General features: G+C 38.8%; 2 protein-coding genes across 9 annotated transcripts; one reads left to right on the plus strand and one right to left on the minus strand.

Moving 5' to 3' along the window:
* The first annotated feature begins 2,665 nt into the window (after window positions 1–2,665).
* lg5h3orf18 (linkage group 5 C3orf18 homolog) lies at window positions 2,666–7,227 on the plus strand. Of its 5 annotated transcripts, none has more exons than XM_025907227.1 (5): window positions 2,666–3,058; window positions 4,010–4,452; window positions 4,556–4,581; window positions 4,897–5,026; window positions 5,199–7,227. In XM_025907227.1, exons 2-5 carry the CDS (start codon window positions 4,186–4,188, stop codon window positions 5,202–5,204), a joined length of 429 nt encoding a protein of 142 aa, XP_025763012.1. In that variant the 5' UTR covers window positions 2,666–3,058; window positions 4,010–4,185; the 3' UTR covers window positions 5,205–7,227. The 5 variants fall into 5 exon arrangements, with proteins under 5 accessions (XP_025763012.1, XP_005453553.1, XP_025763011.1 ...); XM_005453496.4 differs by having other exon boundaries at window positions 2,677–3,058; window positions 4,024–4,452; window positions 5,982–6,118; XM_025907226.1 differs by having other exon boundaries at window positions 2,677–2,845; window positions 5,982–6,118.
* Window positions 7,228–8,274: 1,047 nt separating this feature from the next.
* Window positions 8,275–17,808, minus strand: si:ch211-161c3.6 (high mobility group protein HMGI-C). Of its 4 annotated transcripts, none has more exons than XM_005453493.4 (6): window positions 17,490–17,808; window positions 15,338–15,538; window positions 15,153–15,236; window positions 13,664–13,714; window positions 13,479–13,517; window positions 8,275–11,093 (listed from the first exon to the last, which is right to left on the minus strand). In XM_005453493.4, exons 2-6 carry the CDS (start codon window positions 15,440–15,442, stop codon window positions 11,025–11,027), a joined length of 348 nt encoding a protein of 115 aa, XP_005453550.1. In that variant the 5' UTR covers window positions 15,443–15,538; window positions 17,490–17,808; the 3' UTR covers window positions 8,275–11,024. The 4 variants fall into 4 exon arrangements, with proteins under 4 accessions (XP_005453550.1, XP_005453551.1, XP_019214786.1 ...); XM_005453494.4 differs by having other exon boundaries at window positions 15,338–15,507; window positions 17,490–17,807; XM_019359241.2 differs by lacking the exon at window positions 17,490–17,808 and adding an exon at window positions 17,059–17,411 and having other exon boundaries at window positions 15,338–15,507.
* Between the last annotated feature and the right edge of the window lie 595 nt (window positions 17,809–18,403).

Raw genomic sequence — 18,403 nt, forward strand, 5'->3', positions numbered from 1 at the left:
TCTCCCAAGCAACCGAAAATACACACACACACACACACAGAGTCAGACATTTAAACTATTAAATTATACATTTATTTGTATTAAAAATATATATTTTTAAAAATTATTATTTTTTGTAGAAATGAAATGCTCATTGTTCCTCAGTTGTTCCTATTGTGATTTAATAGTTTCTTGCATTTGTGAAATGAATGATATAATGAATTAACCATTATATGACCTGTGATGCACTGAAACACTGCATTCCTGGGATTTAACTTATTCTGAAGTATAGTTTTCATTTCACTTTAACTTAGCAAAACTGTGTTAGTTATGTTATGTGTCATTTCATCTGAAGAACTGGAGGAAATATTGCAATTTCCTTTCCTGTTTCCGATTTCCTATTGTCTTCCCTGCTCTCTTTACACCTCCCTCCCCTGTTTTCTGTCTGAACCAATGCAAGCTGAGACACACCAACAATTTTGATCTATATCTGAAGAATACATCCCTTTAAAGGAGATATATTGCTTGGAGAGGATCTTCTTTAACTGTAGTTATTATGTACTGTGTAATTATGATAAAGTCTATATGTAGCCCCTATACACGTAAATGTATTGATTTTTTATATATATGCAAAGCACCATAAAAATCACATACGGAGCAGATTAAAATGTATTATTTTTGCAATGTTTCAGGAAAAAGAGTATTTAACTGTGAAAGCTTTCTGGGTCTCGTGGTTCTATACCATGAAAGAACGAAGAACCAGGATTCTGAACACAGAGCTGCTTTTAGAGTATTTGATAAAGAGGGCAAGAGAGAACAAAGACATCATACTTTTCCACTCTTACACAGCACAAAAAGTTCCCTGATTCAAATCAAGCTATAACATATTCAGCAAAAAACACAGTAAGCATGGATATGCTAATCAGACTGTTTTCTACACAGGAGTGTTAGGGCCACATTATGAATAAAAACATTGTTCATTTTGAGCATAAAAGACTGTGAGGAAAAAAGTCAAAACGTGGAGATTGAAGTTGTCGTGTCAAGTCAAACAACTGCCACGGCTGCTATACGCTCTACAAAATGACCTGTGCAGACGAGCTAGTGAAATCATACTTCAGGATCAGTTTTAGTAAAAAATAAATTATTTCTCTTTCAGCACATAAACACAGTGTAGTGAGAAGTATAACACCATTGAAGAGATGGCGCAGAAAGCCGCTTCTGGTCAGAAGGAAAAAAAACACAAATTTGAATGAGTTGGTCGGGTTTGCAAAATAAAATGACAGGAAATGGACAGATGCAAGGATGTCGATGGTCACACTCCCATCCAGTTGTGTTGCATCACAAGACACAATAAGACAGCTCATCAAGTTGTTTCACTATCAGCCATGGCAGTTGTTTGACTTGAAAACAACGACTTTAATCTCCACATTTCAACTTCTTTCTCAAATTGGACAATAATTTATAATTTTCTTAACGTCGCCCTAATACGCCATCGTAGTTTCCCTTAGTGTTAATTTGAATTTGTCTTTAATATTTTCAGGGTTTTTTTTCATGTTTAATATCGATGGAGGCAGATAGAGATGGAGACGATTGATTATGAAGGCATGTTATATGCATTCTCTTTTATATTTTATCATCTTGATGTTTGTGATTAATTTTATTTTGTTCAAATCAATCAGAAAATGTTCAGTGTATCAAGTCATTATTGTTTTTACACATTTTATCTAAATCTACAAATGAGCTTCCTCTGAAGGGTCGCTGCCGGGTCTATTAGACATTGAGTTAGGAGCAGTAATTCATGAAGGGTTCGGAACTCCTAACAGTCCACAATTAAAAGGATCCAGCTTATTTAGTTTTGGGATCTGACTAGGGTCCCTTGGGTGCTTCCTCGGTGAGGTATTTTAGGCATATCCAACTAAGAGGAGATCCCGAGACAGATCTGGGTCCTGCTGAAGAGATTAAGCCTCTCAGATGGCTTGCCTTGGGTCTTGCCTTAGAGGAGCTGGAGAAGGTGACTGGGAATAGAGGTCTTGGCATAAAAGCTTAGACAACACAGATAGGCAGAAATTACTAATCAACCTAATTGTATTATTAAACCAGTGACTGTAACTGACTACAGAAAGCATTTTAACTTGTAAAATATTGTTGTCTATTAAAAAAAAATCTCTGAACAAATTTAGTAAGATATGTTATGCAGGGTAGTAATGTATAAGAATTGTACTATTATACCCACAGTGTCACATACCAAAAAGGTTGAAACGAATAATAATGATTTTGTTTTTATTTTTTCAGAATTCGTGGCAACGATGACTGGAAACTTGTTCAAAATGACTTGAAGAATCTACAGATTTGCTTAGAATCGACACACAAAAAAAAAGGAAAATAAAATCTGTTCAGTCATTTATCTGTGTGGGGATTTTTGTGCAACTGTACAAATCCTTACCAGTGAAACAAAATTTTAATGCCGAATTCTTTGCTGGTTTCTTCTTCTGTTCATGTGTTCCTGGGGGAATTCGGGTCATTGAGGTTTGGACAGAAGACATCACAGGGTTAATTTCCTCAGACCTGCCACCCGGATGCAGTCATTCACATGGGTCTGACAGCATCTGGTGTGCAGTGCCATTAAATCCCATTCTCATCCTTGCAAAGCCAAACAGACAGCTGAGGGAGCCAACCACATTCATCATCTTGAAGCCATTAGACCAATTGCAGGGTGAAGGGGGAGGGAGCTTGCCGCACTGATCTCTGTTTGCAGCATCCCCAGAGCAACCTCTGCTGTGTGAAATACAAGAAAGGGCAAGACGACGGGAGTAGATCCTAGGAGGCAATCGAAGAACTGGAAAGGAAGATCTTGGGGGTTACCAGGGTAGGGTTTCTTTGACGTGTGGAAACCATCTTCAGAGAAAATGGCTGTTTTGTCAATGTAAACAGCCTGTGCCATACCTGCATTGCTAAAGGGGGAAGCAGAAGAGGAGGAGGAGGAGGGGCAAATACTGGAGCAAATGTTGCCTCTTACAGTGAAAATTCTCTGTCTTTAGCTGCCCCAGGTCACCTCTGAGCATGCATGTTGTATGTTAAGGTACGTATGGATCTCTAATCTGAGAGGACACATGAGTAAGAGCTGGTCCTGGTGGCAGGATTAATAGCTCAGCTGTTAGTGCAGGACAGCTGAGATCCACTACACGTTAACTAAAATTAACACGCATCCGTAACACATGGTAATACAATCATACAATCATCCTCACAAAGACCGTGTAAAATGGTGCATGCTCCGTCTTTGTGGAGTGCAGGAATTGCTAACTGGACAAGAGCAATGACTGAATCCAGTCTTTGTTTTTCATTGGTTGGCTTCAGTTGCACATGTTCCTCATTAAGAGCACAAGCAGACAGGATGAGGAGGGAGGAATGGATCATATGTCTATGCCTTTCTGTGTCACCACATAACAAAATGGAAAGCATGTTCGTCTTTTAGCACTCCTCATATAATGTAAATCTTAAGGAAAAACTGCTTTGCACTCTCATGGGATGTGCATAGTGGAAGGCACATGTACCAAGTCTTGGATGCAGAGGATATTTATGGAACCTGTGTGAGTGTGTGCGTGTGTGTGGGTGGATGTAAGTTGATTTTGACGTTAGAATACGCTGCCAACACATTTCCTCACAGTGCATATTGAAGTTTGAACGCTTACCATTCCTCTGAAATTCATGAAGCTTTTTTTTTCTGCATACCGATTTCCTTCTGTGCGTTTACGACCCACATCCTGCCCAAAACACCTACCACAACCCACTGGCACAATCACCACGGTTTGAGTAAATATGAGGGTGAGGGTTCCAAAAGTGAAATGTTTAATTCTTTGCTTTTTTTTTTGTAAAGATTTACTTAAATCACAAGTGCACAAAAGCAATAAGAAAATAGGATGTAAGCATTTTCATAAATATGGTTATAGTTCATTCAATTCATTTTATCACATGAAACCTTGTACAGATTCATTGTAGCAAAATAGTTGTCAGCTTCTCCTTCATGTGTTAGGTTTTATTTTACAGATCTTATGGCCAAAAAAAACGATGCGTCAATGCCTCAGGAGACGTCGGACCAGCACGAAGACACTTTTGCTGATCATGACACACGCTAGAGGCTAAGCAGTATAACAGCATCTACACAAATAGTGAAGATCCACACTCCGGTTGAAACAGCTACACTCGACCATGGCTGCAAATGGAACTAGGACAACTACAAGTTTTTTCTCAACAACTGCCACAACCCCCACAACCTCCACAATTCCCTTCCTCTCGACAAGTCCTGGAAGCAGAGACAATATCACCTCAAGAACGTTAATGACTGTGACTATAACGACAAATGAGACCAATTTGAATGCCACCACGTTGCCAGAAGTCGTGATTGAGAGCTCAGGCATGGGAATGTTGCTCGTACCCTTTGGCATCATCACAGTCATTGGCTTAGCAGTGGCAATAGTAAGGAATCATTTTAACATGGTCTCTTCAAAACCATTTCACACAGTATAAAACATAAAAGTTATTTGACTTTCTCCGTCATATCTTTGCTTCTCCATTCCAGATGCTGTATATCAGGAAACGGAAGCGGTAAGTTGCCACAACCAAGCAAGGCTGGATTACCATCTGTTTTGAGTCTTTACAAAAAGAAAATAATCAAAGTTCACTGTGCCAAAATATGCACCACTAACTCAACTAAAACATATCTTTATTAGGTATTTCACTGGTTTAAGCTTGCATTGAGCCCTAGTGCATAATCATTCCTGAAAAAAGCAAATCATTTGCTCAAATTAGTACCACTAGGATCACACAGAGAAATTTGGCTCAGTATGTGTTCAACATGATTATTATGTTAATTTCACAGCCTTTTCCCCTCTTACTCATCTTTAACCTGTCATCATACAGGTTGGAGAAATTGAGACACCAGCTCATGCCCATGTACAACTTCGATCCGGCTGAAGAACAAGATGACCTGCTGGAACAGGAACTACTGGATCACGGCCGGGAAGGCAGCATCACAGGGCCCAACGCCAAGGTAGGACTGACAGTTTTTCCAAGTAGCAGTTTTTCTTTTTTACTGTTTGTGTTTATTTTTATGTATGATCTGAAGATTTCAGTGCAGATTTTTTGCATGTTTTTCTTGAGGTTGCTTCCCTATTAAGTGTTTTCGTTGTCATAATTCTTTATTTTCTTTAATTCCTTTGAAGTTTTGACAATGGCATAGTTGTAAAAGGCAAAAAATGGTAAAGTATCGCCTGTGTGTCATTTCAACCATTTCTCCATTTCTTTCCTCACTACCCTTATTCTTTCATGCTGTCTTTGTATCTGTATCTCAAATAAAACTACAACCCTAAATTCATAGACATAGGACAAACAGTGCTACATCGCACTGCCTTTTCCTTTGAACCTACATTCATATTACCTTTCACATGCTTTCCTTCACACTCTTTCAACTATATACTTACCATAAACTACCCCAGGGGCCACATGAAGCAAACACATTTTCAGAGTTTTCAGATGTATCTCATACGTGTCGACTAAATCTATCCCACTGTGTCCTTGTTGATGTTGTGCATTAAATGCATTTGAAAGCCTAAAAATGGCTTCTAAACCTTAATATTTTTATCAAAACTTTATTTTGGCTGTGTAAAACAACCAGCATAACAGCATCAATCGGTTTTACAATGCATGCTGGTATTTTCATAATTCTGGATTTTATGATTTACATTATCTGTGGTCTGTGGCCTCTGGTACAAATCTTCTAGTTTCAGTAATGAATCAGTTTAAACCTAAAATGCTAAGTCTGTGTAGGTGCTCTTATTGTCCTAAAAGTAGCAAAACATTACTGGGAAAAGAATAATTTAGCTATTGTATAGTTTCCTTCTGTCCTTCTTTCTTTTATTACTAATGACACTATAAAGCTTGTGTCATCACATGATCTTAATGTAACGGTTTTTGCTTTCCTGCTTCCTGCTACCGCTTTCCTGCAGACTCTTACAAGCTCCCAAGGGACAACACAAAGGCCCAGTCGTCTTGTCTTCACAGATGTAGCCAAAGCTCTCAACGCTTAACAGCTTTCTTCCATTGGATAAAATCAGTTTGTGAGGTTTGCTGGCCTCTATAAAGGGAAACCAGACTGTGTGGCGGAGCAACTAGAGCTCTCATGAAGGTTATCGTCACCGTGCGTGGAACGGCAGCGGTTGCATGTATGATAGGGAAGGGCAACGGGAAGCATCACGTATGATCTTGCACTGTTATCATATGGCGCACAAATGAAGTGGGATGCACTTTTTTTAAGGAAAAAAAAATCATGTCATGTCATTGCTGTTAAAATATTTGGTAGCTTGTCAGGGAAGTTCTTCTGAGCTTCAGTATCTACTTCTATGTTTCATAAGAGAGAAGTGTATATCTGTGTTCTAGTGATTTTGTGGTCCTACATTTCTGACAAGCTTCAAAGCTGGATGTGTTTCCATCCTTAAGTAAAGTGTTTCTCCCCAGTCGGTTTATTCTTTTGTGAGCATTTATGGATTGTTTCTCTGCGTGTGTTTTCATTAAAGTTATTTAAACCGATTTCTAACGAAATGTTCTTGTTGTACAAATCTAGAACAAAGGAGTTGATAGGTGATATTTTATTGATAAGTGATGCGCAGACGTAGAGTAACACAAATCACAAGGTAAAGAATCAAAACAAAATATATATCACAGGTTTGTGAGTTCTATTAAGGAAGTGGATGAGGACACATCAACACATAACATAACTACAAAATGGTGTTAAGAGTAAGGCATAAAAAGATGATTTCTCAAGTTACACTTCAACCTTTTCAAGAGTTGAAAATGGATCAAGTACTGTATGTAACTATATAACTATCAGTAAAATCACAAAACATTGTCCCCATTTAGAGAGTAAATATCTAGACAGCTCTTGTAAAATAACACACATTGACTCAGCTGTAGTTAAATTAAAAGGCACCCTTTAAGGCTGACTTCCATTCACTTATGATCATATGAATGTAGTGAGATGAGTGATGTGGACTACGACAGTACTAGTTTGACAGTTACTTCAAAATTTCATGATCCACATGACCTGCAGGTCTAATGGGAACTATTAGACATATTTAACCAAGAGTTTCCCCCAGAGATGACCCAGGCGTGTCTGTTTTCAGAGGTAGTCCAGGGAGCATAGTCAAAAAAAAAAAAACAACCCAGAAAACAAAAAACAAAATTAAAGTCAATGCAGATGAACACTGAATCAATATCTAAATCCGGCTGCAATTTTGTCAACAATGCTGAAATACATGAAATGACTGAAATACAACATATCAGTGATAATATAAGTACATTTTACGTGGAAGAAACATATATACAGTAAATAATGGTGATATTCAAGTAATGTGCAGTAATTAGCAACTTGTAAGTGATATCTAATTTGAATAAATGTTCACAAAACAACTTCTCAAAAACATTTTTTAAACTACACGGAGGCAGGAAATTTCTTAACCTCTGATGTTTTAGACATAAAGGATTCAGTCATTTGTATGAGAAACATCTCCATGAGGAAAAAGACATCCTGAGCTCTCCAGATTATTCTATATATATATGTGGCTACTTATGTTGATTCATGATAGAAACCAGATTTACTATCTACGAACACACACACACATATATATATATATATATATGAAATACCTTTAATGTTCAATTACATTTTTTTTGTAAATTTCATTTCCCTGCATTACTGTCTGGTGCCAGAGACATACAGTGCTGTGCAAAAGTCGTGAGCCACTCATTTATTTAAATTTTGCTAGGAAATTGGGAAATAGGTGCAGCAACTTATTGAAACATTCAGACACATGGAAATACAGTTTCTAAAGAAAAAAAGCTCAATATTTGGTATGACCACCTTTATTCTTTAACACAGCCTGAACTCTCTTAGGCAAACTTTTTGTAATTTCTTTAAGTAGTCTTCAGGAATAGTTCTCCAAGCTTCTTGAAGGATACTCAAAGCTCTTCTTTTGTTCTGTTCTCTGTCAAGATGATCCCACACTGCTTCAATAACGTTGAGGTCTGGGCTCTGAGGAGGCCAATCCATGACTGATAGTGTTCCTTTGTGTGATTTGTACCCAAAACTTCAAATTTGTATTTATCAATCCATAAGCCCCATTGCTACTGATTTTTGGTCCAGTTTTTGTGTAATTTGGCACACCTCATCCTTTTCTCCTCATTTCTGCCTTAAGAATGGCAGAAAACCATTTCTGATGAGGCTTGAACAGCAGATAAATCAGCTGAAGGGTCATGCATACCCTTCAGGTCCTGAATCAGGGCTTTGCTGGATTTTCTTTCTAGTAGCTCTTTATGAGTCACCTTGTTGGAGCAAAACTACTATTTGCCTGTTTTATTTTGTAGATTCAACTAAAGTCTATGTTCTTTTTAAGTGCCCAAAGATACTTAAAAAGAACTTATAATTGGTTCTTTGTCAAGTTGTCTGTTATGTGTAGACACAGCACTGTTCATCCCTTGAGTTAGGTGCCTTTTTTTATGCGTGAATGATTCATAGCACAGCATTTAGTGGTTTAACAAACAAAAACATTTCTATATTAATGGTCAGCTACAAAGACTGGACTGAAAGTGAGTGAGAAAGTAGCCAATATCCAAAGAAAACCTTTGAAAGACCTTCAGAAAACCTGGAGAACTATTGCTCAAGACCACCTAAAAAACATTACAAGAAAATCTGGCTCCTTGTATACAAAATATAGAAATGATGGTGACTTTTGCACAGTACTGTATTCATGGTGAAAAATACTACATTCACTTTTTCTGTTGGCATGCAGCTAGTTCAGAATGAATGTTTCTATTTGAAAATCTCCCATTTCTTTTTTTAAAGATTTCTGAATGCATCCTAATACAATGGAGATGAACTGAGTTTTATTTATAGAGTTCTTACAGACTGGGAGTTACCACAGTATGTTAGTGTGGACAAGTCTTAAACCACTTTGTCAACATATTCTTAAGTAGAAAGTAGCTTCAATGGAAAAAGTTCATTAAGCACCACAAAATAAATCCCATGCGCTTTGTTGCATTGAGGTGTACATACTGTAGCTGTGTAGCTGCATGCTTTTAGAGGTAAGTGAAACGATCCTTTAAAGGAAGACTGTAAAATTTGCAACGAGATACGACGCTCTTCCTCTCTATGAAACTAAAAAAAGTTAAACTTGTTTAACCGATAGACCATAAAACGCACTCCCAATACCTTCAGTACAACGAGGTGTTTTGTTGTTATAGCCTTAGTCGGTCTGGTATGGCCGGTGCCTAAAGTTAGCCATAACGCTTATGTATTTCAGCACTTTGTGGTTATTTGCTGCCATGTATTAAGAGTGTCACACATACAATTTACAGTGTAAGAATCAGAAAATACATGATAGAATAAAAATGAGAAAAGAATAACAATCCCCACCCCACCCCAAAAACAAAAACAAGTATTTCATGAGGAACTGCACCCTAAAAAGCAAGTATTTCATCAGGTTGTTGTAAACTATTGGCTGCATTTTATTTCCCAGGAGAGCAAACAAAATCTCACTTCAGTTTATATCAAATACAGTTTAAAAAAAGGAAAAAAAAAAGAAATTATACTGATGCTTTTATTTGTACTCCTCAACTGGAGTGTAACATCTGCTTCCACGTGTCGGCCTGCAGGCCTGAAAACCTCGTGTGTAATCGTACTGTATATCTGCACAAAAACCTGTGTGTGTTTGTGTGTGTGTGTGTACAGTAATTGTGTATATCACTGTTGAGAGAGCGAAGGATTACTTTGCAGGAGATCTTTTTGTGTTACTGAGGTAGAATGAGAGATTAAGAAACTGAAGGTAACTGAGGTTTAAATGAGGTCTTTGTGTCAAGGCATACTGGTAATGTCAAATACAGATCAGAAATGCACAACAAACACAGCACCATAATTATTTCTGAGTAGACAACATGTTCCTGAATAGTTTTGTACCTGAGGTTTCAATATGGTGTAAAAGCACTGTTAATAGTGAAATCCTGAGTGTGGCAAAAAAAAAAAAATGACATGTCAACATCCTTGTTGACTAAATGATGTGTGAAGGGTTTCTCTTTTCTAAATGAAATATTCAAACATTTTCTCTCAAATCAGCTGCTGGATTAAAGAAAAAAAACAAAAAACCCTGAATGTCACTTTTTTGGATCCAATTTAATCTTCTTTTTTTTTTTTGGAAGGAGCCCCTGCCCTGCCCCTCAAATAATTTGATATTTCATTTTCAGTTTAAACCTTTCACACAACTTTCATAATGACTTCAGCGCACTGTGTCTATATTTTAACGATGTTTCATACGAGGGTTCGTGACATTTGATTTAGAAACATGTTTCAATAAAAACGATTCAGTTTGGTTCCTTTGTTTTTCTCATTCTCATTTCAGCCTGCAGCCCAGTCCCCTCTCCATGCAACCGCCGCACACACGTGCTCACACGCACCCATGCACACTAAGGGGCTCAGGAAAGCTGGCATACTTGTAGGAATAGTTCAATTTTTATGGGAAATGCACCTTTTTTGTTTTTCCTTTATTGCTTAAAGTCACACGAGAAGCAGGCACGTCTAAAACGACCACAAAAACTGCTTTTACATTTTTTGATTTCAGAAATGAGACAATATTTGTGTGCAAGCTTTAGAGATGCTGCAGGTAGGAACTGCATATTTATTTGCGAAAATGGGATGTCTCAGTAAAAGAGAATAAGTGCATTTCCCAAAAAGTGGAACTACTCCTTTTCAATAAACCTTATTGAAAGATCAAAAACTCCAATGTTAAAACGCAGTTTGCTTACCAAAAATCCAAAACTCTTAAAAATCGATAACAAATCCAGGGTATCACATCAGGAGAAGAAATTACTGACTGCAATTACTTTTGAGTGTGTGTGTGTGTGTGTGTGTCTGTGTGTTCCTGAATCCCCATCACAGATAGGAGTCAGATTTTACCCCTGTTTGTCTGAGGCCAAACCTTGAGGTAGGTAGAGAGGTGCCCTATCTACTCCCCTTCCTCCTGTGCTGCCGCCTGAGATGACGAGGGACCCTCCTCAGCCTCTTCTGAAGCGCCCTGGAACAGCAGGACACCGAAAAAAAAAAAACCCAAAACACTTTTCACTTTGTTGTTATCTCTTTTGGTCTACTGACTCATGATGCTCAAGCACATGAATCAATACTAGAAAACGCACGAGAATACAAGAATGACTGTTAAAATCTCATGGAGCGATTGCGTGCGAGGAAGCAGGTTCCAGCTGTCAGACCCAGAAATGTGAGGAAGATGACGGTTACATCAGGAAACCAAAAAGACAGGGGAAGAGAACAGTTAGAGCAGGTTTCCCCTCACTATATTGACTCATTCTTCCCCTTCATGTGTGTGCGTCTGAGAAATGGAGTCTGTCTCAACGGTTTCAGTTCTTAAAGCATCTCAACCCCTTTGACAAACTGCTTAGTGGAGAGGATGCGATAAGACAAACGAGGGGCATCAAGAGAACTGCCCCGCTTCGGTGAGAACTGTTGTGCAATTTCATTTGAAATTTTAAAAAAAAAAGAAGAAGAAGAAGAAGAAGAAGAAAAAAAAAGATGGCTAAACGAACCAAAGTTACAGAGAAGCACTTGGTGTCACAAGATGATGTTTCTGGCGGTTTATCTGGGGAATTTAGCAACGGCATCTGTGAATTTTCAAGAATTTGGCATATCCTCATGAAGTCAGTGTACATGAAGCACAAGAAGCATGTGCATTCACGGCTTTGCTATCAAATGTGCTAAGGTAATGAGTTTTTAAGTGGTTTTATAGTTGCATTATAGTAAAAATGTGCCAAGGCCTAAGAAGGTTGTAACATACACAAGTCCTAGGAGTACTGAACTGAAATAGTATTGCGCAAAGTGAAATCCATATATTTAAAAAGAGCAGATACGCAACGTGCAGGGGAGTGAAAAGGATTAATTAAAGACAATGTGCTTCAGTACACGAGAAAAAAGGCAGTTTCGCTTCTTGAAAGTCTTTCCCTTTTACAACTGTTAGATTTTGGGACACTTTTCAGAAGATGGAATTATTTGGGATGTTCTTCCATTAACAGATATAGAAAAATATAAGGAAAGGCTTTGTATTGACACTAAGAGGCATTTCTCTTCTTTCACTGATGTCACTACTTTACCAATACTCCAATACAGATCAACAGTACTGCAAATTTATCAGGAATTAACTGGACACTTTTCACAATATGGACCATGAGCGTTATGGTGACACTTAATGCATTAAGTGTAGCCCACAAAGTGGCAGCTGAGTGTATACATATAGCATAAAGGACTTTATTGTGAAAATGACAAAGCCAGAGGATGGGATTCTGTGCCACGACCAGTTTAAAGTCAACAGGCTGCACATCACTAAGCCTAATTTTATATAACCTGCGGATCCTGGTAGATTAGCGGCTGTGTTTCCATCATGTCTCTCTCTCTATCTCACTTTTATTGCTATCAGTAAATCCTACCAGGACTAAAAGCAGCTTAAAAAACAGTATCTGCAGCTTCATGGAGGACATGTCAACACCATGTCATTTTAGGGACTTGAGTTTGTAAGCTACTGAGTATACTAGATTAACTATCTTAAAGGGGGCAAATAACATTTAGTAGAAAATATATGTATTATAAATATTCATCACTAGTTGGTGCAACTTCCTAGAAAACTTTACCTACTAGTTTCAAGCAGATTCAACATTTTAAAACTTCATGTTAGACATTATTTTTTGTATTTTGCTCTTTGTTTTAGGTTTTTATCAATACCTGTGAGTAGACTGGTTATAAAAATGTACAGTGCATACACTGCTTGTGCAACTGTTAATGTTTTTGTTTGGTTTTTTACTCACCCTATAGAGTTTGCAGGCCAGATTATAGCGTGTTGTTTTAGTTGCAGCTCACTAAAGAGTACAGGGGACTTTTGAATGTACTTTTTCTTTGATGATGAACTTTTGATATTAATAAATAAGATAAGCTATGCAAATCAGCACTGCAGGTCTGGCAACATAAATGTAACTGACATTAGTCAAAAGGTAAACGTGTGACACAAAATGAGATTTCTGCCCAACTGAAGCAGGGCTCACATTCCACCACAGTCACAAACTGTGAAAGTGACTTGTAACAATACAGATTACACTGCAAGAGACTTCAATGATTTGATGATTGTAAATGTTTTAAGGATTCCGCCGCAAAGCCACTGCTAAGTTTGTTAAGCCATAAATTTGATATAGTGGGGAACACGGCTGTGAATGTTAAGTGGTTTACTTTATTTTGTGAAGTTGTCTCAAGCGTATCTTAAACACAGGCCCTAATTCCATTATTCAAACCACGGCCCTTTCACAACAACAACAGCGTGTCAGTTGTGGGAACCTGCGTCTCAAAGTGCTACATCAAAACAAAACCGGACCACCCTACTGCCCTTTAAAGATTTCGTTTTCCTCACCTGCTGTTCTTCAGTTACTTCTAGCACTACTTTCTGGGGCTGTGAAAAGAGAGGCAGCAGAATTAATTAAACATGAAGGAAAACGGGCCCTCAAGGACTGCTCAGCTCCAGCATACACAGACACCTTGGAGGCTTTGGACATACATTTACAATTAACTCCATGAATGTCAGTGATTGCTTCATACCCATTTCCTTGGTCGCCCACGTGGTCGCTTCTCTCCAATGGGTTCTACTTTCTGCAGAGGAAGAGAAAAACGGTTGAAAACACAAATCCTGTGGTTTTCTTTAGAGTATTGTAGTTTTTCAATCTTCAATCCAGCCATATTTATTTGCGAGATACAGTTTCCTGTAGGTCAAGGGGGGGGAACACCCCTCTCAGGTGTGGCACCATTTCCTTAATTGAAGAAACATTTCAGTGAATACTTTGATGGGGCTTGTACAACTCCTGTTGGTAAAGTCAACAGTTGAAACAAAACTTCAGAATTTAGTGCAAAAAAATGCAAGGGGTAGGAGATGTATGCATGTGCAATGCCTGCACAGATGAACAATATGCCAAATTAAAGTTTTCACAGGCATCAGCATGTGCAAAGTTTACTTGGCCTATCACAACCATGTAAAATGATTTTAAACAATTAAAGAGGAACGTTTAAATTAATATTCGTGGAGTTCTTTTCTTTAAAATCCGTCTCTTCTGGGAAATGATCAGGTTGAAAACACAAAGGATGGATTTGTGTGATTTGCCATGTCTAATTGCAGGCTTATACATGAAATACCTCTCTCTGCCATGTTGTAACAAGTTTAACAAGCTCAGTTGCCTGACAATAACACTTCCCCCTCAGAGCTAGTGATGAAGAATAAAAACAATTCTTGTGAGTCTGATGTCTCCTGACAAAACAGAAAAATTTCAAATTATATTTTTTAGCATATTTTTGTATGATTAGCCAAATAGTTGATCCACTACAAGCTGTGGATCTATGATGATGAGGTCACACCTTCTACAGCAAGTTTTCTTTATTTTACACTTTATTTTACAGTAAAACCCGATTTTTTTATATGCACACAAATTTATGTCTAATTTTACAAGCAGCAAAACGATGAATATTGGTTGGTTTATACGTGAAAAGACTAATCAAATAATTCACGAGTCTATCGCCAGAAAATTGCTGATTTTTACAGTAAAATAAGTCTTTAAAGCTCAAAAGAAATTGTTGTATTGAAGAATGTTTTAAGGTGGTGTAAACAAGTCCATCCACTCTGATACTTCCCACCACTTATGGAATGCAATCGTTGTTCCTGACAAGACAATATTTTATTTGTCAGAATAATAACGCATGAGGCATAAAACCTGCAGTGATTTAACTTGAGCTTGTCTTTCTTTCTGTCTTTGTTGTGCAACCTCATATTTGCCCTTATGATGGCTGCTTTGTAGCCACAAAAGTATAATTGAATTAAATTGTATCACACACAAAAAAAACCTCACTAACACAGGTACATTGCAAAGTTAAGCCCACTAAGATTGCAAAGAATTATTTTTTAAAAAGTGCAGACACTGCCACTAAACCCTAAGCATCTGCATCTATTTCAGCTTTCTTATTACGCCAATTTCAATTATGTAATGTTTGGTTATTTGAAACAAATTGATTGTGATAAAGTTATACTCTGATCAGTTTCAACCTTCAGTGCAGTTTTGGGGCCTTTGTTCTTGCTGCCTTTTGGTCGTCCTCTTGGCCGCTTTGGAGTTGGTGGTCCAACGGGCTCCTGTGGAGAAACATTAGATGTGGATCTAGTAGATGTAAACACGCCATCGGCTCAGTAAGGCAAAGCTCATCACATTCATCGCTTAATGAATGGAGTCCTACCTGCTGCTGTTTCCTTGGTCGACCTCTGCCCCTACGCTGAGGCTCAGGAGGTGACTGGGCAGTGCTTGGCTGAGGAGATGGCTCTTTGGTCCCACTGTTACTCATGCCTGCGTCTGTCCACCTGCTTCAAACTGTGTGGGCATCAAAGCCTGGAGCAGCGGCCTCGAGGGCTTAAAGAGGAGCAGAGTTGAGTATCAGGAGCTGGAGATGTGAGCAAAGGAACGTGGAAAAAATGACTAGTTTTGAATGCAGTGCAGCAATCGTCTCTGACAAATTTAGCATAATCAGCTCTATTATACCACTTCAAATAATTTTCTTTTTGCACAATTACCACAATGAGTTCCAATCAGTGCTTAATGGCATCATTAACAGGATAATTCAGGATCACACAGGACTCTTTTCCAAGAGCAAGCGTGGGAACTGCTTATACATAAGCCTTGGCACCAGGTTCATCGGAACACAGACAGGGGTCTGGCAAATGCAAGGAAACATGAGAGTGGTGTGCAGAGACTAAAAGTAGCACAGATATTCACAACTCAATCTACCATCCAAAATCTGCATCTACTGTACTACACTACCCACTTCCATCTGACCTCTGCTAGGCGTTGCATGTTGTACGTGTGGTGATGCGACATTTTTAATGTAAAACTTGTGCAACTCAGACAATGATTTGCAAGAAATGAAAGACGCCACATGCAAAAATTTAATAAAAAGAACTGAAACTACTAGTAAATTTACAGTTTGCAGCCTGTAGTGCAAAACTGGGAAATAAAGCTACAGCTATTTGGATAATGTAATAGTCGTTTAATTGCTTATAGTAATGTGTAAGGTTTAGGTGAATATATTTGGTTTGGTCACTTTGGACATTTTATAGGCCCAAGAAAAAGGTGGATTTACAAAGTAAATCTGTAATCTCTAAATAGGCCTGTGCAGCTGATTAACTGTCTACTCAATAAAATGGCGAGAAATGGCCTTCACAGCTCCTGCAGCCCTTCAGGACGTCTTCGTGTCGCTTGGACTGTCTGACCAACATTCAGGTGGCTATAACGTTTGCATTTCTGCATGAAAACTAGAAAGAACTACTTTGCACGTTAAATCGATTTTCACAACAATTGCCAGTTAAGTCTTTGTAATAAATAAATAAATAAATTTAAATAAATAAATTTAAAAAAAAATCAATTGGTCAATTATTTTGTCGACTGACTTGTTTCAGCTCTAGTTGCAGCCCATCACGGGCCTGATTAATAGCACTGGTACTGTAAACACTGTATATTCCACTTTGATCACTGGTCGAACCATTTGTAAACGTGATGGATTTATTTCCATGGGTGGAACAAACAATAAATAACCACTTAAAACTGACTTTTGGTAATGTCCCAAGGTGGTCGCTTACCACAACGGGCAGCTCTGCGAGGAATGTGCCAAACACTAATTGCCAACACAGCCTATCAAAAACGGCCGCACCGAAGCAGGAAGTCGGAGTAATTTGAGAAATACGTCCTCGCTTGAAACGATTTAAAGCCAAACGAGACGCACGACGTCGTTTCGTCGCTTTTAAAACTCGTTTCCAAACAACTCAACAGGCGACGTGCACTTCTCGTGCAGCAGCAGACCGTCCGCTCAACTAGTCCGCGTTTGGCAGTCAAGTACGGGACTGAATGTACTTTTTGCATATGGGCGGCAATTGCAACCATAAAAACACATTCTTTTACAGCGTTTACCAAGGTGCGCGAGGCGCTCCTGAAGCGAACCCGTGAGCTCAAAGCGTCGACTTCAGTTGGGTAACTGGCACATGCAAACGCCAAAACAACAGTCGAGCAACAGGCCAGCAGTGTTTTAAAGCGTAAAGTCGACGCTGACCAAACAACATCCCCCTGCTTCCATCACTTGCGCAATCGATCTCTAATGTGTTTGGGTTTTTGGACCGATAACAGGTTCGCCAAAGTGGATGAACCGTGTGCTAGAAAGAGCTGGAGGAAGAAGGAGGAAAAAAAAAACTTTGCCAAGGACAAAGGCAAGCAACACAGGTGCAAAACCTCTGCTTTCAAAAGCAGAACATACATTTAGGCTATAGGCTCCATGTTCTGGCTGAGCAATCCTGCCCATGCAGCCAGCGCCAAATAACAGAGGGAGCAGAGGCGGTTCGACTTACCTTAAGTTGGTTTGCAGTTTTACCTGGAAGTTCACACACACTCACTTCACTTTGTCCTCCTGCACAACTATGAAAATCTTAGTGTATCGACCGTCTCATTGGCTGGAATGAAAGGGTAATCTCTCTCTCTCTCTCTCGCTCCCTCGCTCTTTCTCTCTCTCTCTCTCTCTCTCCCTCCCTCCTCCTAATCGGAAATGTGTGTGATCCCCCCAGACGTCCAGTCACGAATACCCCAGATGCAGTATAGTGGGGGGTTGTAGCAGAGCTGTATGCATTGCATACTTTCTCTATTAAAGCATGTTTCAAGAAAGAACGAGGGTAGGAGGGTTGAAACAGCGGACCCCGCCCCTAAAAGCTCCCTGGACCACCCACTTAAGAGGGAGAAAGACGGGCATCAGACTGGAGGGTCTGGTTCCGGGGTTCCCAAAGTGGGGTTTGGGGGCTGGGAAGTTCCCCAAAGAAGGGAGGAAAAGGTTCAGTTTGTTTCAGCAGAACAGAGTGGTGAGAGCAGACTGTCTGCACTGTTTCAAGCAAAAAGTTTCACTCTCTGTCCCTCTGTTATCTCCCCACCTACAGTGCTAAGAGATGTTAACTGTGTCATAAAGGAATAAAACATCAAATGGAGTTTCAGAAGAACAAAGTTTGCTCAGCAGCACTATCATATACATTTTCTTTAGGGGAAAATGTAACCCCGGCTCTGCTCATTTCAAAAACTGTGCTACATGCAAAGAGCATTTGAAGTCATCAGCAGAAAAACTTATAGAGCACGCAAAAAGTTGCGATTAGATGCAATCTTTGGATTTTGTATTCAAGTACTTTTAACAAGTGTAGCCCAGCTATTTTAAAAAAAATTATAGAACTGTTTATTTTTAAATAATAATAATAATGAAATAATAATGGAGCATTTTTAGATT

The sequence above is a fragment of the Oreochromis niloticus genome, linkage group LG5 (assembly GCF_001858045.2).
Source record: "Oreochromis niloticus isolate F11D_XX linkage group LG5, O_niloticus_UMD_NMBU, whole genome shotgun sequence".
NCBI lineage: Eukaryota > Metazoa > Chordata > Actinopteri > Cichliformes > Cichlidae > Oreochromis > Oreochromis niloticus.